The 21,215-nt window shown below is 42.9% G+C and overlaps 1 protein-coding gene across 10 annotated transcripts in view; it reads left to right on the top strand.

Moving 5' to 3' along the window:
- Positions 1-21,215, top strand: part of TEX14 (testis expressed 14, intercellular bridge forming factor) — a 115,088-nt gene that overhangs the window by 64,785 nt on the left and 29,088 nt on the right. For 7 of the 10 annotated variants that reach the window (XM_072747591.1, XM_025996028.2, XM_072747588.1 and 4 more), the window contains 11 exons: positions 51-181; positions 1,336-1,449; positions 2,409-2,532; positions 4,765-4,943; positions 10,210-10,361; positions 11,853-12,043; positions 12,642-12,792; positions 13,991-14,907; positions 17,685-17,791; positions 20,076-20,201; positions 20,378-20,466. In XM_072747591.1, coding sequence (XP_072603692.1) covers positions 51-181; positions 1,336-1,449; positions 2,409-2,532; positions 4,765-4,943; positions 10,210-10,361; positions 11,853-12,043; positions 12,642-12,792; positions 13,991-14,907; positions 17,685-17,791; positions 20,076-20,201; positions 20,378-20,466 — 2,281 coding nt within the window. The remainder of the gene's footprint in view (positions 1-50; positions 182-1,335; positions 1,450-2,408; positions 2,533-4,764; positions 4,944-10,209; positions 10,362-11,852; positions 12,044-12,641; positions 12,793-13,990; positions 14,908-17,684; positions 17,792-20,075; positions 20,202-20,377; positions 20,467-21,215) is intronic. The other 3 variants (XM_072747590.1, XM_072747593.1, XM_072747589.1) reach the window with 1 other exon arrangement.

The following is a 21,215-nucleotide window of genomic DNA, read 5'->3' as shown; positions in this document are numbered from 1 at the left end:
TTACTTTTCCTCTTTTCTCCCCTTGATTTGAAGCTGTGCTCTCCTTTCAGTTTTATCTGACAGGGGGAGCACAGCTGGCCTATCTAGGATCTCTCCCAGTAATCGGAGAAAAGGAAGTGATTCAAGCTGATGATGAGCCTACTTTCTCTTTCTTCAGTGGCCCCTACATGGTCATGACCAAGTAAGCAGAAGCTGGCCTGTGGGAGGTCTGATGTAGTCTTGCAGGAAGGGTGGGCTTCATGTGACTCCCTTATGTGTGGAGGCTTTCTCTTCAAACATAGGGAAACGCTGAAGAACGTATGTCTAAATCAGTTTCTCAGCCTGGACACCATTGTTGATTTGGGCTGGTATCCTTTGTTTTTGGGGGCTGTCCTGTGTTATTGTAGGATTTTAAGAACGTCTCTGGTTACTACTCACTAGATTCCAGTAGAGTCTCTGTTCCCCTCCTTCCCCCACAGTTGTGACTGTGATAACCAGAGTGTCTACAGACATTGCCAGATTCTAGCCCCTCCTCCCCCACCCCATTGAGAACAACTCCTCTAAAAAATTACTCATGATGGTGTTCTAACTTCTCTGTTTTCTGGAGAGTTTGAGGCAACTTAACTGTCTGGCTTCTGAGAGAGTCCAGAGGGTATTGACTGGAGCCTCAGTGGAAACCGGAACAAGTATCAGCTACAGCTCTCAGCAGGGGTGGCAGTAATGGGATTTGGCTATGCCAGAAGTGCCTGGGGTGTTCTCAGTCCCCAGGGACCTGACCCCTGCAGGGTCCTGAGAATTGTCCTGGCCACAGTCTCTTACTCTTCTTGAACCTGAATGCTTCTTCCCTGCCTAGAAACACCCTTTCAAAAAGGCCTCTACCAGCCTCCTGAGGCCTTCTGTCCCCTACAGATATACCCCCTGTTTCCTGCCTATGCCACAGATTTGTGGTCTTTGTCCAAGTCATCAGTACCTTCACCCAGCCTGGCCTCCTATCCGACCTCCCATTCTCTGACTATATTTTCTTGACACCCCTCCCTACCTTTGCCCACACTACTGATGCTGTTGCCTTTCTAAAACGCAAACCTGATGGAGTCACTCCCTCCCTTGAATCCTTCAGTGACTTCTTGCCACCTATAATAAGTTCCCTAGGGGGAAAAAAACAGTTCCCTAGGGTGCTTTAGGATATGGGGATAGAGGGAGGAAGAGGAGGAAGGAGAAGGGAGGAAGAGGAAGAGGGAGGACTTAAGGGTGCAGGGTTGGGGGCTCTTTGTAGATCCTGTGTAACGTTACTTCTCTAGTCTTTGGCTGGGAGAGCTGCTCATTCCCTGCTGCTGACACTTTTTCCTGCCCTTGTAGCCTGGTGTGGAACGGGAGCAGGGTCACAGTGAAGGAGCTGAATCTCCCCACCCACCCTCACTGCAGCAGGCTTAGGCTGGCTGATTTGTTAATTGCAGAGCAGGAGCACAGCAGGTGAGAAGGAAGTCCAGTGGCCTGGTATCTTATAGTCTAGATCTCTTTATAGACCCAGGTTCAGAGCTAAACAGTGCTGTCTCTGGGGTGTGGAGACAAGCTCCCCTCAGCCTCAGCATTTCCTGACTGTTGAAGTGGGTTCATTTGACTTCCAAGGGCTACCGAGAGAGAAGGGGGAGTTAATGGATAGCCTGAGTGGTGGGAATGGTGGTGGTGAGGGGCTTAATTCTGTTAGCTGATTGACTTCCCATTACTCTTGTTTCTGGTGTTCCAGCCTCCAGTCCAGCCATTTCCCTGAAGCCTCCCCCTTTTTGGCCTTATGCCCATCAGGACAGCCATGCATAGTCCTTAATACCTTAGGTTTTCAGGGTTAGTCCTTCAGGTCTTGCTGAGACAGGGTCTTAGTTCAGAATTTTACTCTAGGAGTGCTGAGTGAATGGATCAGGTTTCTACTCAGGCCACTCAACCCCTGTAAAAGTTGTGTCAGAGGCCAGACTCTTCCTTCTGGGGAAATCAGCCTAAGGGGATCCAAGGAGGCTGGAAGGATGCATTTACATAATGTGGACTTTGACATGAGACTGAGAGTGTGTGACCTTGGGCAGGTTCCTGACATCTCCCAGACCTTGGTTTCCTTATCTTGAAAATGAGTATAATGATATATTTCTTATAAGTGGTTGTTAGGATGTAGATGACTTATACAAAATGTCTTTATCAGTAGCTCTTGGTGACATTGTAATTGTTGTTACTAATGACTCTAAGTTCTCAGGGTCTGATCAGTGAGAGGCCGTAGATTCCCATACTCCTATCTCTCCCACCTATCCTGTTTTCTTAGAAAGACATTGTGTACAAATGGTATTTGTTTAGAGTATGTTCAAGGGGCCTAGAAGGAAGGAAAGCACCCAGTTTTTCCTCACGTCTTCCTTCCTTCTTCCTCATTTGAAGCTGCTTTTGTTTTGTAGCAAGCTCCGGCACCCCCACCTGCTGCAGCTGATGGCTGTGTGCCTATCCCAGGACCTAGAGAAGACCCGTCTTGTGTATGAGCGCATCACTGTCGGTACACTGTTCAGTGTCCTCCATGAACGGGTAAATGGCTGTTTCTGTGTATTTTGTCTTGCTGCCCTCCCCACCGCCCTCTTCTCCCTACCCCAGCAGTGAAGTTCCCATCTGTGTATGTGGGGAAGATAAACCTCCTAATTCTTTACTTTCTATAACTATATATGCACCATTTAAGGCTAATAACGCACCTGGTTGGAACTAGTGTAATTTTATTGCCGGTTGTCCTGTTTCTTCATCACACCTCTAAGTTCAACAGACCCAGGAAACACACAGATGCATTTCTAGCTAACTGTAATCAAACAGCCCTTGGCTTTAATTACCTGTATTTTCACTTGTGCCTTTCAGGGCCTTTGCTATAGAAAGAGGTTTGTTTACATACAGACCTGTATCACCACTCCCTCTCACTTTGCAAATTTCCTTGTGGGAACATCTTCCAGGGCCCACAGACTCCCTAGAAAGTGTGCTTTGGGCTAAGATGTGGCTTTAGAGAGGTCCTGAAGCATTTGCTTTTCTTTCTCCATGACTTTGTTCTAAAGACCCTGGGCAGGAATGAGAAGAGACCCTCCAGGAAGGGCCCTTCCCCAAAATGGCTAGCCATTCCTCCTGCCTGAGGACTTCCTATTAGTGTTATTTCTCTTCCTCTTCCCCTTTCCTCTTCTGTCATCTGATGAAGGCATTACCTTAAAATGCCATTTCTCTGGGGAACAGGATAGAGAGCCCAGAAATAAACCCACACTTACGTGGTTAGGTAACATACAGCAAAGGAGGCAAGAACATATAATGGGGAAAAGACAATCTCTTTATCAAATTTTTTCAGGAAAACTGGGTAGCTACAAGCAGAATGAAACTGGACCACTTTGTTACACCATACACAAAAATAAAATGGATTACAGATCTAAATGTGAGCCCTCAAACAATCAAACTGCTGAAACAAATCATAGTAATCTCTTGGAAATGGACCTTAAAGACATATTTAAGAATATGTTTCCTCAGGCAAGGGAAGCAAAAGCAAGAGTAAACAATTGGAACTACACCAAAATTAAAAGCTTTTGCACAGACAGCAAAACCATCAACAAAACAAAAAGGCATCCGACTAAATGGAAGATGATATCCAAAATACATAAAGAAGTTATTCAACTGACTACAACCACACACACACACACACACACACACACACACACACACACACACACAAAGCCAAATAATCCCATTAAAATGGGCAGAGGACCTAGATAAACATTTTTCCAAAGAAGACCTGCAGATGGCAAACAGACACATGAGAAGATGTTCAGCATCACTCATCATCAGGGAAATGCAAATCAAAACACCAGTCAGAATGGCTAGACTTAGAAAGACAAGAAAAAACAAGTGTTGGCGAGATTGTGGAGAAGGAACCCTTGTGCATTGTTGATGAGCATATAAATTGGTGCATCCACTGCAGAAAATAGTAGAGAGGTTTCTTTTTTCTCTCTTTTTTTTAAAGATTTCATTTATTTATTCATGAAAGACACAGAGGTGTCTGCCTCTCTCTCTCTCTGCCTGTGTCTCTGCCTCTCTCTCTCCCCGTGTCTATCATGAATAAATAAATAAAATCTTAAAAAAAAGAGTTATATTAAAAAAATAATATTGTAATAGAGTGTGGTGACAGGTGATGACTACACTTACCGTGGTATTGTGTAATGTATAGAATTACTGAATTACTGTGTTGTATATCTGACACTAATACAACATTGTATGTCAATCATACTTCAATAATAAATTTTTTTTTAAAGAATGCCTTTTCTCTGAGGAGAGACTTTAGTCGTCTAGGGACATTAGTGTGAATGAATTCCTTTCCTCTTAGGATCAGTCATCTGACTGGGGCAGGGGTGGGCCTGTCCTTTAAGCATCTGGGTTTTTCCAGCAATACAGGCTTAGGTGAGGGGATGCGGGACTGGCTCTGTTGGTAGTGGTGTGGTGGTGGTGAGCCCACCCTGAATACCAGGCTTTGAGAACATTTTGGTTTTTTTGTGGTGTGAAGCAGCTCCGTTTAGGGAAAAGAGTCAATCTTTGGAGCCAGGGGGATTGGAAGGGGGTACTAGGTTAGTGGGACTTTAGGCCAGTCACCTATTTCCCTGAGCTTTAGGTTCCCCTTTTGTAAAATGGGGACTCTAGGTAGCTGTGAGGATCAATTGAAAAAACTTTAGAAACTGCAAAGCATTCTGCAGCATCTAGAGCCCAGTCCCTCTTGTTCCTGGCCATTTTATCCCTTGATTCCAGCGGTCCCAGTTCCCCGTGCTGCACATGGAGGTGATTGTGCACCTGCTGCTCCAGATCTCTGATGCCCTGAGATACTTGCACTCCCGAGGCTTCATCCACCGCTCCCTCAGCTCCTACGCCATCCACATCATCTCCACGGGGGAAGCAAGGCTAACCAACCTGGAGTACATGATGGAAAGGTGGGTGCTGTAGAGAAAGAGCCTGATCTGAGTGGGCCTCTTCCTTGTCGGTGGGCCAAACTGTTCATCATTGGGGAAAGCGGTTTCCTAAATGCCTTGCCCTGTCTGCCAAGGTTAGTGAGACTTCAGGTTACTTACTTCTGTTCAGGACATTCTCATTTTAATAAACATTTAACAAACAAGGGCCCATATTAGCCAATATGTGTAAATGCCCTAACTATCCACTTCAAAATTTTCAGTGGCTTAACACAGTCGAGATGTGTACATTACAGCCTAGTGTGTATGTTGAAGGGGGAGTACCCACTGTGTTCCAAGTTCCTCCCATCTGTAGTTCTCTCCCCAGGCCTCAATCTCCCACTTTGTTCTCTGCATTGCTGATCAGTGAAGAGAGGGCATAGAGGGGCAAATGGTATTTAGGGGGCAGCCTGAAGTGGCTGTGTCATTGCTTTCTGCTTCGTGGTTCCTTCCTTGCTGCAGGGAGGCTGGGAAGTGTCAGAGCTGTGCCTCCTGGAAGGAGAGAGAAGGTGATGGGTGCTGATGAGCATCACAGTGGGTCACATGCCCTACTCCTGGGCCAGGTGCTTGGCTAGGTGGGCACTAAGGGCATTCCCTGCCTTTGAGGGGCTCAGTGAAGTGAGGGGACAGAGACAAAAACAACCTCCTCATTCAAGGGATGGTGGGTGTGCTTTATTTCCCATTTGGCAGGAGTCAAAGTCCTTCTGAGAGTTGGGGGACATGTGCCATCTCTTGTCCCTAGGCAGAGGATACCTGCACTTCTTGCTGCCTTCCGTAGCTCTCAGCCTTCAGCCCATTGTTGGTTCTGCTCTGCTGTGAAGCTTCAGCCTTGCTCAGTCCTGCCTACCTTGGTTAAATCTTTGTCCCCACCTACTGTCCGGTTACTGAGGCTTTGTTTCAGAGTCTCTCTGGTCATTGCTTCTCACATTCTCTGTAACAGGTTTTTCTCATGATGTGAAAAGCTCTGTGGGATCCCTGGGTGGCGCAGCGGTTTGGCGCCTGCCTTTGGCCCAGGGCACGATCCTGGAGACCTGGGATCGAATCCCACGTCGGGCTCCCGGTGCATGGAGCCTGCTTCTCCTTCTGCCTGAGTCTCTGCCTCTGTCTTTCTCTCTCTCTGTGTGACTGTCATAAATTAAAAAAAAAAAAAAAAAAAAAGCTCTGTGAGGGCAGGGATTTCTGTTTTATCCACTGCTGTATCTCAAATGCCTAGAACAGGCCTTCACATGGTAGGCACTCAGCATATGTTTTCAAATGAATGAAACAGAAAGACTTACTTCCCAGACCATGGGTGCCCCTAGCCTTTCTTCCTGCAGAGGAGAGTCAGGAGGCTTGGCTCATTTGGCTCCAAGGGCCTTCATGAAGAGTTTGAATTATTCTTATCCTAAGAACACCAGGGTGTAATGAAGGGCTTTTTCTCTCTCTCTCTCTCTCTCTCTTTTTCTTTCTTTCTTTCTTTCTTTCTTTCTTTCTTTCTTTCTTTCTTTTTTAATAAGCAAAATGGTGTTGTGGATGATTGGTAGGCTAAAAAGGTCACTCTGGCTTCTACATGTGAAGAAGGGGATGAGAGGGGCAGAGGAGCAGTTAGGGTGTGATGGCAGCAGTTTTCCCTGTGAGTACTGGTAGAGGCCAGACAACTGTCTCTAGGCAAGCTGTTCAGCCTGGGATCTGGTCCATTCTCAGTTCCAGTTTGAACCTTCCAGTGTCTCCCCAGTGCCTAGAAGACTAAGTCCAGACACTTGGCAGGGTGTGGAAGCCTTTAAGGTGGGGCCCTACCTCCAGTGCCAGCCTCATTGCTTCCCACTCCCTACCTGGCATCTGAAGCTGCTTTCAGTCTAAGCTGTTTCTGGGTGCTGCTCCCCATACCTAGAATAGTTGGTACTCATCTGTTTATCCTCTTAAACTCAGGTACAATCCCACCACACTCGTGAAGCCTATAATGAAGCCCTGGTCCCTGAGCACTTTGTGTATTACATTCCTCCGCAGCCTAGTGTGTCTGCCCCACCAGATGGTGACCTCTGAGAGGGCAGGGTCCGTGCATGTTCATTTTCAGCTCAGGACCTGCCACATAGTAAGTGCTCGATTGAATGTGAGCAGATGAGGGAACAGAGTCTAGATGTTTGAATGTCGATTAAGTGAACAGACGAGTCCAGATGATGGGAAAACTTAAAATGGTTCAGAATGGGATTGACCACTTGGGCTGTGTGCAGAAGCAGGAGAAACTAAAGAATTTGGGCATTTTTGCCTGGAAAAAAAAAGCAGACAGGCTTTTCGGGGAAAACTGTGGCAGAGTCCAGGGTATTTGCTGGGTATAGAGTGCCATCTGTTGTTAACATGGAGGCATGACCGTTTCTTCTCCCTGAGCTCTCCAAGAGAAATATGAATCCTAGAGTGAAGAAGAACTTTGGAGATGGCTCAGCCCAGCCTTATCTTTTACTGATGAGGAAACAGGCCCAGAGCGGGGAAAAGATGGTCTCAAGTTACCTGGCTGTGGCTAGAACCAAGTGGTAGGAGAATGTTCCCTGGCTCTGGGAGCAGAATGGATTGGAGGTTGAAGATAGGAAGCCCAGGCAGGAGGCCACAGTGTGGGGCCTGCTGGTGACTAAGGAATCAGAATAGAAGTGAAAAATGTGAGATGCACTGAGGAACTGGGATCCACAGATTGGTCAAGTGAGGGGCTGGGAGGTAACTGAGTAGGAAGGTAAGGTGGTGTGTGTTTTCTTTTGGGTTTGTTGACCTCAGAATGGAACTTCAGGCAGAAATGTCAGTCAGCAAGCAATTACAGCCACAACAGCATACCTTCTTTGTGTGTGGTTTTTTTTTTTTTAAAGGATTTTATTTATTCATGAAAGACAGACAGAGAGAGAGAGAGAGAGGCAGAGACACAGGCAGAGGGAGAAGCAGGCTCCATGCAGGGATCCCGATGTAGGATTCGATCCCAGGTCTCCAGGATCATGCCCTGGGACAAAGACAGATACTAAACCACTGAGCCACCCTGGGATCCCCTAGCATACCCTCTTTGGAAACTGATAACATGAGCTGAGATCTAAGAATCCAGACTAACTTTCAATTCCACATTTATTTTTGGTAACTCCCTATTTGAGCTAGTTTGTTTGTTGAATGTTATTGTCAAGGGTAACACTCCCATCTTGTGGTATAAAAATGATATAGCCATTTTTTTATTCTTCAAATCCTTCTTAATGGAATCTTTAGAACTGGAATTGACTTTGCAAGTGGTATCACATAGTTGTAGCCAAATGTAATTTTAATAATGTCAGAACTGAAGCCTAGAAAAATAACTGCCCCAGAATGACAGCCAGAAAAGAAGCTTCCCACAACTAGTTTTAATAGAGAAGGAAGGGGGATTGTGAAAGAAGGTGAGTGGAAGTAAAAGAGAAAGGATATAAATGGTGGTTGTAGGTGACCTGTCCTTTACCAGGGCCTTAGATAAGCCTGAGAGGCCTGAGAAGGTAGGTGAGTGTTTCCCTTGAAGAATCACCCCATAAAGTGAAGAGCCAAGCATGCTAGGTCCTCAGAGTATATCGCTGATGGTAAAACACTCCATTGCTTTTCCTGTGATACTAATATGATTTTGGTATACCTCTATGCTGTTCATACTATACCAGACCACACCTAACTATTCAGCAATACAACCACAAAGTCAATACTGACTTTTCTAACTTGATGGCTTCCTGAACTCATTGCCATCTTCCCAAAACTCTACTGGAAGAGGTATTATGTAGGAAAGTTTGCTCAAAGTCTGAAAAGACCATCCCATCCTCAAATCTGTGTTTTGCCAGGTCAGCAAATAATTTCTGGTTACTTGCTTTTTAAAAACTTAGTTATTGGTGTGCCAGGGTGGCTCAGTCGGTTAAGTGTCTGACATATGATTTCAGCTCAAGTTATGATCTCATGGTCATGAGATCACACCCCATGTCAGGCTCCACACTTAGCAGGGAGTCTGCTTGAGATTCTCTCTCCCTTTCCCTCTGCACCACCCCCCTTCCCCGCCATGCATGTGCTTTCTCTCTAAAATAAATCTTTAAAAAATTAAAATTAATTACTAGCATTCAGTCTTTATCAAATGTCTAACATAACATTCATATTAATAAGTTACTTGTATAGTGGGTTATAGCTCAGAGCGTTACCACACGCAAGTTTTCACTAAATGCTCATGACAGCTGTAGACAAAAGTCAGTGCTGACCTCACCCTGAGGATTCTTGTTAACTCGAGACATTTAAGATGCTTTGACTTCGTTCTCAAAGAGTCTAGTTGGGAAGTTGAGTTTTTTAAGCCAGTGAACCTTTGAGTGCTGAACTGAGAGGACTTGTTCCCAAGAGGCCAGAGTTCAGAAGAGAAGCAATCACAAGGAGTTGGAGGAGTACCACAAGGCTTTAATAAAGCAGATGGGGCTTGAGGGGGATCTTGAAGGAGTCTTATATTCATGTATTCAAAAGTAGGCTTTGAGGCCCTTGTGTAAATTTAGATATATATGCTATAAAAAATAGATGTCTCTTCTCATGGAGCAGACTCTAGAAGAGGGGAGAAGAAATAAGCAGTAAATAAGTGTTCTGAAGCCAGTGAAATAATAATAAGCAGTAAATAAGTGCTCTGAAGCCAGTGAAATAGAGCTGTGGGTAGTCAGGGAAAGCCTCTCTGAGGAGGTAATTTTTAAGCTAATACCTTTGTTACAAAAAGCATCCAGTCACATTGGGATCTCTGGGTAGAGCATAGCAGGCAGAAGAAGCCAGTTTGCATTACAAAGACCTGAAGAGGTGATGTATTGGAGAAACTCAAAGAGAGCCACCCATGACTTGAGTGAATGAACAAGAGAGAACAGTCAGATGCAGTAGGAGGGTGGGCAGGGCACACTCAGGTAGATGAGAACACAGGCAGAGAGGTTAGCTCTCAGGATCTAGCTGGGTTTCTAGAAACTCAAGGAGTTGCCGATCTTTAGAGGCAGATGTTTCACAAATGTACCATATGACAGTCATGATGATCTTTTATTTTTTATTTTTTTTTAGATTTTATTTATTTATTCATGAGATACACAGAGAGAGGGAGGTAGAGGCAGAGACACAGGCAGAGGGAGAAGCAGGCTCCATACAGGGAACCTGACATGGGACTCGATCCCGGGACTCCAGGATCACGCCCTGGGCCAAAGGCAGGCGCTAAACCACTGAGCCACCCAGGGATCCCCTCATGATGATCTTTTAAGATATGAACCTGACCTTGTGTTTCCTTCTGTAGCCAGGATGGACGTATACACAGGGACCTGACTCGAGTGCCCCTCCCGATCCAGCTGTACAACTGGGCTGCCCCAGAGGTGATCTTACAGAAGGCAGCCACAGCGAAGTCAGACATTTACAGCTTTTCTATGATCATACAGGAGATTTTAACAGGTAGATCTAAGAGCTCGTTGTGACCAGAGTCTCTAATTGGATTTCTGCTCCCCCAGGAGTTGGTTTTATGAAAATGCAGGACATAGAAAAAGAAATTTCTTCAAGGAGACTTCTTTGTGCTTATGAAAGATATGAAATGATTTCCCAGAAATCTTTCTCTTTTGACCTGTTCTTTGAGACTCAGCAAAGCCCACCTATTATTAGTGGTAATGCATTTAACCTAAGCAAAGTTTTTAAACTGAATATTGCTGTCAGTGCTTAGGGGTCTCTATGAGATGCCCCTTAAGAACTTGTAAATGAGGGGTGCTTGGGTGGCTCAGTTGGTTCAGCTTAGGTCATGACCCTGGAGTTCTGGGATCAAGCCCTATATCAACAGACTCCCTGTTCAGCGGGGCATCTGCTTCTCCCTTTCCCTCTCTCACTGCCCCACCCCCTGCTTGTGTGTGTGTGTGGGCGCACTCAAATAAAATCTCAAATTTTATAAAACTCACTCTCAAAATCTTCAAAAATTAAAAAAAAAAAAGAACTTGTAAATGAGGGGAAAAGGCTGGCTTTGGAGAAGTAAACTATGAAATCAAACACACCTAGGGTTCAGTGAAAGACATGGAAGCTTTTCCAAACTTGCAAGACCCTAATGTGAAAGAAGTGATCACATATCTGAAGACACAGGAATCTTTCAGGAGAGGGGAACACACATACAGTAAAACCACATTCAGTGAAGGGGTGAGAGTCCCCTCCTATTTAGCAGTGTTTGCCTTCTAAGAGGCAAAACCACACCTTCCATGAGAGGAATGCATTGGGCTACCCATCCTGATGCCATGAAACATTCCCTGTGGTGTCTAGGCCTGCCAGCAGGGAGCCCACATGCACATGATTCCATCACTACTTTTTTCTGTCTCTGTAGCAGGAATTTCTCTGGTAAATGGGTAAAGCAGTGTTTTGTTTATGATTGGTAGTTTTTTCTATAAAGATAAATTAATGTTTATTTTTAAAGATTTTATTTATTTATTCATGAGAGACACACAAAGAGAAGCAGGGACATAGGCAGAGGGAGACGCAGGCTTCTTGCGGGGGAGCCTGATTGGGACTCCATTACAGAACCTTGAGATCATGACCTGAGCCAAAGGTAGACACTCAACCAACCACTGAACCACCCAAGCACCCCAGAAATGAATGTTTAAAGGGGATGAGTGACTTGACTAACATTACCCAATTTTACCTGATTTCTTTTTTTTTTTTTAAGATTTTATTTATGTGAGAGAGAGAGAGCACACAAAGTAGGCAGAATGGTAGGCAGATGGAGATGGAGAAGTAGGCTCCCCGCTGAGCAGAGAGCCCAATGTAGAGCTTGATCCCAGAACCCCAGGATCACGACCTGAACAGAAGCCAGACTCTTAACTAACTGAGCCACCTAGGTGCCCCTCCTCTTTTTTTTTTTTTTTAAACATGATTTTTAAATGCTACTCATTCCTATGGCTTTTTCCTTAACAGATAACATACCCTGGAATGGCTTAGATGGCTCAGTTATTAAAGAAGCCATAGTCTTGGGAAAATATTTAGAAGCCGACGTCAGGCTTCCAAAACCTTACTATGATATCGTTAAGTCAGGCATCCAGGTCAAGCAGAAAGACCGAACTATGAACCTTCAAGATATCCGGTACATTCTGAAGAATGACTTAAAGGTAAGCTCTGAAGCTGTTAGTTTATTTCTGCTTACTAATTGCAGCGGTGTAGGGGATTAGAGACCAGGAAGAAGCTAGAGATCAAGTTGTAAGAAGCTTTGGATCTCATCACACCTTTTCTGGGCTCCCAAGAAAAGGAACTACTGCTGCTTCACTTGGTGAGGGCAGCAGGGAATTGATGAGGGAGGCTGGGGAAGCTCGGCACATGATGCGATTCAGTGACTGGGAACTATTGTTATTATTTAAAAAATACTAGTAATAACAATGAATTAGCTAATTTGGATTATAGTCTGACAGGAGGTAGGGGAGTTGTTTTTTTTTTTTTTTTTGAGGGAGTTTATTTGATACCTAGATCTGTTTCAAAACCACTAGTGAAGGAGAGGGAGTTTATTTGATACCTAGATCTGTTTCAAAACCACTAGTGAAGGAACGCCTGGCTGGCTCAGTTGGAAGAGTGTGAGGTTCTTGATCTCAGGATTGTGAGTTTGAGCACCACATTGAGTATAGAGATTACTTAAAGAAATAAAACTTTAAAAAAAAAACCAGTGACATTGAGATGATTATAGATGTGTCCTTGATGATATTTCTCTTGTTATAGGATTTTCTTGGAACACAAAGAACTCAGCCAACTGAGAGCCCCAAAGTGCAGAGATATGAACTCCATCCTGATGTCAGTGTCTATCTAGGACTGACATCAGAACATCTGAAAGAGACCCCTAACTTGGAAATAAAAGAGCTGAAGGAAATGGGTATGGCCTTAACCCACATAAGTATTATTTGATACGAATGTATTATGAGAGTTGCTGGCTACAACTAATCAACTCCTCCAAACTGTACGCTGGGAAAAGGTGATGCCTTAGGGAAAAATCAAGATGCTTGAAATTACTAAGCTAAATTTTTTTGGCTTCATAAACACTTTGGCTGGATCCAGCACTAAGCAGTAACAATCAGTTTATTTCTGGCATGATTATTCTTAGGAATTTATTTAATTCACAAATAAAAATGGTTTTTAAATTCAATATTATTATCTGTTCATTACAGAAAACTTGAAATCATACAGAGAAGAAAGTTACTTACCATTGTAATTCTGCTACTTAGAAATAATTTATTAATATTTTGATATTTCCCTCCATCCTTTTCCTATAGCCTTACAGCTTTTTAGAACATTTAGAAATCTTAGAAATCAGAGCTGAAAAGGACCTTGCAATCTATCCAGCTTAGTATCCTTATATTCCAGATGAAAAAACTAAGGGTTAGAGAAGTTGTGGCTTGCTTAGGACTCCAGGGCTTATAATAGAGCTGGAATCCAGGCCAAATGACCATTATCTCTGCCTCTCTTTGGACAGGGTTGGAAGCCTCCAGAATGACCCCCCCCAAGCTCATTACTTTAGCTCCTTCATCCTCTTCTCTGCAAGCTGTACACCATCAACTGGGGTGATGGGTGGTCCGTTCTGGTGTTATTTTTTGAACTTCCCATGATGCAGGGTCTTCTCGGGCAGTGTTTTGGTACTTTTATCAGATGCTCACCAAGAGCATAACTTTAACCGACATGAATATTCAGACTTCTGTGTGTATGAGAAAAAGCTATGAATTTAGTCCTTAGGATTCAGGGGTCTGTAATTTGCTAGTCCTGAAAGTTATGTGTATTTTTTTTTTTTTTAGTTATGTGTATTTTAAATACACTATGATGTAAGCTTAGAACATTTTCCCCAGGGTTTGATCTCTCCCCAATTTTCTACTCAACTCACGTCTAAATGGAAATTTTCATTTGTTAGAAATACCCTCTCACCCTTTGTGAGGGTATCTGATAGTCTTCTACACCTGTGAAGGGAATGGGAAAATAAAAAGCTGCTTTCTCTATTCTCACACCATTCGAGCTGCATGGCAAGGCCACTTAGTGGCATGTGATCACTTTAATTAGTTGCTTGTTGCCATTCTTTCCAACAGGCAGTCGGCTTCAGTCACCCAGGGGTCCCTCTTCTCCCACTGGGAAAGCAGCACCAGATCCTCGGGTCCTAGGTCCAAGTATGATGGCTAAGGAGACTCAGAACCAAGACACTGCTTCTCCTGCCTGCTCTGTGGTAGAAGAGGCTAGGAGCCCCAGCCCAGGGCAGACAAGCCTCTGTACAAGCCTCTGTAGCTTCGAAATCAATGAAATCTACTCAGGCTGCCTGGACAGGGGGAATGACAAAGAGGAGGAACCCCCAGGAGCTGGTTCATCTTTTGAGGAGGCTGGATCAAGCCAGGCAGATGAACTGAAGTCCATGGAAGAAGAGTTGGAAAAGATGGAGAGAGAGGCATACTGCTTCTGTGATGAGGATGAGAGCTCTTCAGAAGCTGGTACAGAGCTCTCCTTTGAGGACTGGGATTGGCAAAATGATTCCCTTAGTTCACCCAGCCTGCTTGAGGCAGCCACGGGCAGTGTGGGCAATAGGCGCTTGACTGAGGAGTACATCAGTAAGTGCGTGCTGAACCTAAAGATTTCACAAACAGTAATGCATCAGAATGCCCATTTGCTCAGGAATATCCAACAGAAAATCGATAAGCTTGAGATGATACAGAAGGAGCAGGAGGAGTACAGGTCTTTGTGGGCTTCTTCAAGAGAGTTTGCAAACATCTATGACTTTCCTTCAGCTGTGGGCCCCCCAGCGTCCAGCTATGTACCTCCTGTCATGCAGCTGTCAGGAGGCCAGTGGCTGGGCACCAGTGGCAATTGCCTAACACTGACAAGGCCTTCTATAGTGAGAGACTTCCAAGGGGGACATTTTGGCAAAAAGTCCAGGAAAAAAAGTGACTGTGGCTGGAAACCTGTCACCCAAGTCTCTGAAGAAAGCACTGGGGATCAGTCAGAGAAGAGCCATCAGGTACAGCTAAGAAGTGGGAGATAGGGCAGCATGTTCTATAGGTCAAAATATTCAAGTATTGACAATTTTACATGATTGAGTTACTAAATATGGTATCTCGGGCAGGTATTAATCCCCATTCTAAATTGTTTATTCATTCACTCATTCATTCAGTAAACATTTATAGAGCTAGAGGCTGTACATTAGACCCTGGGATATAATGATGATTGAACCACAGGCTCTACTTAGGAGTAGTTCCAGTGTGGGACAGAGGGGCCTGGTCATCAAAGAAGACAGCTCAAAGATGCTGAGAAGACACCATGGGGACTGGCCTAGGAGATGTATCTTGAGGCTTAATGAGGTTGCCGAGTGGCTCCTCCATGAGCTCCTTAAGGGCAGAGCCTGGGTCTTACTCATTCTGTGCCCTAGCAAGGGTACTTGGCATGTAGAAGGTACTTGATGGATGGTCATTGAGGGAATGAATAAATGAATTAATTTGAATAAGTTCACACATAGAAAGCTGTCTGCCTCTTGAATCACAATTTTATTTTATTAATTTTTGAAATATTTTATTTATCTGATACACAGAGAGAGAGAGCAAGTACACAAGCAAGCAGAATGGCAAAGGGAGAGGGAGAAGCTTGATCCTAGGACCTGAAATCATGACCTGAGCCAAAGACAGATGCTTAATCAACTGAGCCACCCAGGCATGCCTGGAATCAGAATTTTAGAGATGGGTTAGCCATATCATTTTACAGAGTGTGAAGCTCAAGATCAGTGACTTAAACTTCATAAAGTCCAGGTGTTCTAGAGATGGTATTGGGGTAGGAGAAGTCATCTCCATTGGAAGAAGGATTTTATTACTAAAGTTTTTTATAATTGCTGGTCTATAGAGATAAAAGGCTGGTCAGCTTTTAGTGGGTTTTATTACACTTTAAAAATTCTCCACCTATAGTGCATCCCTTTATTCCCTGCACCAGGCAAATGGCCCCCACCCCCACCCCACCCTCCTTACTGCACCACTGCCAAGGCCCACAGCAGATTAGGGGCTGGTTTCTTTACTCCTAGTCTGGTGTTCTTTCACTGTACCCTGCTGAATTTCAGTGAGACTCCAGTCCTCACTTAAAACATTTGGAAAAGCATTGGCATTTGTTTTTTGTATAAAGAGAAGGCAGAAAGAATTTACTTAGACTCTAATACTTCTATTTCTGTTGAAAATTCAGATTTGCTAGAAAACTGTTGGAAATAACTTTTCTTGTACATTATGTTTTGGTTATCTCTTGCTGTATAGTAACAACAACAACAAAAAACGAAACTTAGTGGCTTAAAATAACAGTGATTTATTATTTTTCAGAATTCCATGTTGGGGCTAACCCAGGTGATTCTTTTACGCCATGTAGCTTGGGCTAGGATCACTCTCTTGACTGTATTCAGCTGGAGGCTGGGCTGGGCAAGAAGGTCCAAGGCCTCATTTATATGCCTAGTGTACTGGGCTCCTCCTAGTGGCATCTCTCTGCACTTGACTTTCTCATCATTCAATAAATAGTCTCACCCCGTCTTCTCTATAGCATGACAGCTGGCTTCCCAAGTGAAAGCAGAAGCTGCCAAACCTCTTAAAAACTAGTCCCAGCCCTGGGACAATATCACTTCTGCTTTTTTTCTGTAGGTCAAAGTCACAAAGCTAACTCAGATTCAATGGGAGGGAAATAGATTCCAGCTATTTTGTGGCAGTGTGGACAAGAAGGGAAGGAATTGATGGCAGGTGTCATTGAAAACTATCTACTAGCATATCTGATTATGTATAAAACAATTATACCACATTGAGTTTTTCTTTAAAAAGTCTGCCCTTTCTACTATAATCAAGGAATATGGCATTTCCAACTAAATGGATTTTTCAGATAATTGAAATTCATTCCTTTAATTTCTCAATTTTTAATCATGCCAAATGAAACATTACAAACTTCCCGTTATTCCTAAATCCTATTTTGAATATATTCTCAATATTTTCTAATCTTTCTTTGGTGACTGCCATTTTTTAGGACATGTGTTATTTGATGCTCCATGATAAAGTTGTTGCCTTCAGCTCCTGCTAAGGAATCTTTGCCCCCATGCAAAATCCTCTGGAGCTCATACTTCAGGGAGCTTATGACCATTTTTATGCATCCTCTCACCTTTGGACATCATGCTGCTATCCCAGTGCACCACATTTGCTACCTTAACTTGCTTCAGGTTAGAAAATATGATGAACTAAGTTTGTGAAAATTGGAATAAGCAGATCCAGAATTTTCTCTTTGGGATAAAATATACAGGCTTTAATTTACTTCTATTTCCAAAGTATTGTAGCTTTTATTTTCCTGTGTCCTATTTTCATAGCATCCCCAACTGGTGAATTCAGGTTACTATTTTCTGTATTATATTGATGACAAAGCTGAAGCAGAAGACTCTCTTAGATTATTCTGAGGAAGGGTTAGACTAGAACCCAGGACCCAAAGCTCCTGCCACAAAGCTTGCTGACTTAGTAATAGTATAAGGGAAAGTTACTCGATTTTTGAAGTCTGTTTTATCTGCTCATTCTTCACTTGCTCCCAGTCTGGACTGGCTTCCTGGGGGCCAGCATTTCTGTATAAAGACCTCCAGCCAAAAGATGAGTTACTAGATATGAAACATGCAAAGGGAAATAATCTTCATAAGTCTGGTTATTTTTGTATATTTAGCAAGAATGACTTGAAAAATAGAATGTGAGAGTGAAGAGGAATTTCTTTTATCAAAGTACTGAAACACATTTACTACTTTTTAAGCTGCCAACTTTTTGTGGACCTGGAAAACAGAGCCCTTGTGAACAATCACAGCCCACTCAAGGAGCCAAGCACAGTTTGGAAAGAAACAGGAGCCCAAATACCAGCAGGTGGGGTAACATTTTATTCTTTGTGTCACCATGCCTTTAGACACCCATGTGGTCCCAAAACCACTTAATGATCTTCATGTGTCTTGTGACAAAGAGGTTGGGTGATGAAGAATACTAACAGAAATAGATCTTGGTAGGTTTTCTATTTCAAGTGGGTAGGATGAGCCATATAATGGAAACCTGTAGGAGAAAACATCCAAGGTAAAGGAACTGGCAGGCTAATCAGGCAGAAATCATCATTTGTCAAAAAGCAAAGCACCTTTCCTTTCCAAAGCTTCCCAGATTATTTTTCTTATTCAAAGAAATGCCAAATATTCCAGCTGTCAGTGCCCCAGAGACCAAACTATTTGGAAACTGGGGTTGTTCAAAATAAGCATCCCTGACTCCAGAGGAGGGGTTGACCAGTATAACTGTTACCATGCAGCCTTTGATTTTCAGCCAAATCAAAGAAATCAATCAGCTTCAGTACAAATTCTAGGAAGGAGAGCATATGCGTACCCTGAATTTTTCAGAATTTAGGTAAAACAAATTTTATTTTGCATAGGGGCAATTATTAAAGGGCCAGTAAATGTGTTTCAAGAAAGACTGTCTATCAATTTTAGTTTTCCTTTTTCTGTTGTTAAATGGTAGCTTTAATCCATGGCTTTGAAGTCAGTTCTCCTGGAAAAAAGTAACTTTTTGTTTCTCTCCCAGTGGTAACTGAAACTAATGATAAGAGTTTTCTGTTCCCTTCACATTGGTAAATGTGCTCACTAAGGGAGAATCAAGGAAAATGCCCAGAAATTTTAGTTCATTGTACTTTACCTTTACAAAGGGAATTACTGTAGAACCAACTAACTGGCCTCAAAGAGGTTAGAGCTCACATCATTGAGAGAAGCAGGTGTGGTGACAGTATGGCCATTAGATGACAAAGCAAAGCCATAGTTGTGGCCTCCCCTACCTCCATTCACTCTGTTCCCCCAAAAGAACAAAAAACAGACAAAAGAAAGTTTGAAATTTTGCTACCAATTCACCTAGTTTTTTTGTATGCTTTTAAAAGTTTAAATTGTAATTATATACGGTTACATTTATTTATTCACTCATTCATTCATTTTTAAGTAAGCTCCACACCCAGTGTGGAGCCCAATGCAGGGCTTGAACCACAACCCTGATATAAAGACCTGAGCTGAGATCACGAGTCAGATGCTTAACCAATTGGGCCACCCAGATCCCCCCATATAGGTATTTTCATATCCTGATTTTTCATCTTAACATTAGAACATTAGAACAAGAGCATTATCCCACATTATTAAAAAACATGCTGGGGGTGCCTGACTGGCTCAGTTGGAAGAGTGTGCAACTCTTGATCTCTCTCTTATCAACCTAAATTCTGTGAATTTGAGCCCCATGTTGGATACAGGGTTCACTTAAATAAATAAAGATTAAAAAAAGAAAACATCCTATAAATTCAAACTTGTTGGATTTCCCCCCCATTGTTGAATTTTAGCGTGTTTCATGCTTTTATCCATTTTGAATAGGGCTGCAGTGACTTGTAGTGCAGCTTTTTCTACACTTTGGGTTATGTCCTTGATGGATTGATGGAAGTAGAGTTACTAGGTCAAAGGATTTAAACATTTTAAAGATTCTTGATAGCTGCTGCCAAATTGCTCTTTAAAGGAGCCAGCCAGATCTGCCCTTTCCAGTTCAGCAGTGTCTCTGTGTCTTCCCTGATCCAGCAGAGAAGTAGGGCATTCACGATAACAAGGAATTCATACATATGCCACAGGTCACATATTTTCAAAGAGTTACTTCGGTAGGTGATGAGATGTATATGTAATCATGGATATGTAGAGGAAGAAAGATTCCCTTAATTTTCGGATGAGGAAACCTTGGTCCTGAAAGGTTAAAGTATGCCACAGGCAGGCATCTGGTGAGTGGCAGGTAGTGTCTTGAACTTAGTGAGAGTAGGCTGAAGATCTCTGAATGTTCTTTAGACTCCTTGGTGCCTTGTGGCCATTTTTGCAAATGTTAATTATTGTGCTCTCACTGATACGCAGGTGGTCTTGTTACTGGAGATTCTGATGGAAGGGTAAGGAACAGTTAATTGTATCATCACCTGTGTTCTGTGGCATTGTTAGGGGGCTCTGCTAGGGCTCAGGAGTCTGTCTGGTGAAACTGGGTTTCAATTGTGGATTTCTTCTCCCTCTGAAAATTTCTCAGGAGTGCTTTTAGAATCATGAAATCTGAACTTGGAAACTGAAAAAAATCTTCAGAGATCTTCTAACCTAGTCCTTTCATTTCTTAGCCATGGAAGGCCTAAAGAGTCCAGTGCCCGAACCAGGCTGACTCAGTTTAATAGGGCACTTGTCACTGTGTCAAGCCACGCCAAGGGACCTCTCCTGTTGGCTAGCCCTGACCAGGGCTCTATGAGGTAAGGAGTTTTGTGATCTGAACATTGAGTCTGGCGCTCTCTGGTGGTAGTCATTCAGCTTCAGGAATGGCTCTGAGAGTAGGGGGGACTGTCCTCTGGGTGGGCTTGTGGGTTCAGGGTTGTGTCAGAAACTTGAGCAAACTGGCATATTTGTGTCCACCCTTCCCCCAATTTAGGATGAGTCTGGAATCTGTATCTTCTGAAATCTGTAATGTGAGGTTAAGAAATAATGAAGATGATGGAGATGTACACTTAAAATGGAAAAGTGAGTAAAAAGCCATAGATTTTGTTGGGCCAATGAAATTTAAAGTATATTTCTAACCTGGTTTTTATCTCTAAGTATACAGCTCATATTGCACCAGCCTCCCACATTTCTTTTCTTCTATTGGATCATTTTAATTTAAAAGCAAGGCCTTTTTGATTATAAATTGCAGAAAGGAAGTGCTTTTTTCTTCCTCCTCCTCCTCCTCCTCCTCCTCCTTTTTTGTTTACCACCTAGTCAGGAAAAATAAGCTTTTATTAAGATGAGTTTTTTTAAACATTGTTTAAATGAATACATTTTGTGTTATTAGTCTAAAGAAAAGAGATTGTCAAGCCCACCACTATGTATACTGTTCTGTTTAGTGGTTTATTTTTCTGGGAAAAACTTTTTTCATTTTTGGACTTTATAGGAAACATTTCCATTATATATGTGTTGATGCATATTATATAACAAGTGTAGCAAAACAATACACAGTATAGAAATTTAATGTGTAACATTCATTATGAAAGTAGAGAGCATGCAGTGTCACTTTTGCATATCCTGTGGGATATCCTGTGGGCATTTCCTTTTGTAACAGTTTTATCTTATAAGTTTAAAAGGATATGGTATCTGTGTTTTTTAATACTAATGTTAAATAACAATAACAAAAGTTTAGAACATTTGGAATGAAGATGTGCTCATGCAGACACACATTAAAAAAATACACACACACATATACACACATACACACACACACTCCCAAAATATGAGCT

Source organism: Vulpes vulpes, chromosome 2 (assembly GCF_048418805.1).
Source record: "Vulpes vulpes isolate BD-2025 chromosome 2, VulVul3, whole genome shotgun sequence".
Taxonomy (NCBI): domain Eukaryota; kingdom Metazoa; phylum Chordata; class Mammalia; order Carnivora; family Canidae; genus Vulpes; species Vulpes vulpes.
This window is presented reverse-complemented; position numbering and strand designations above follow the sequence as displayed.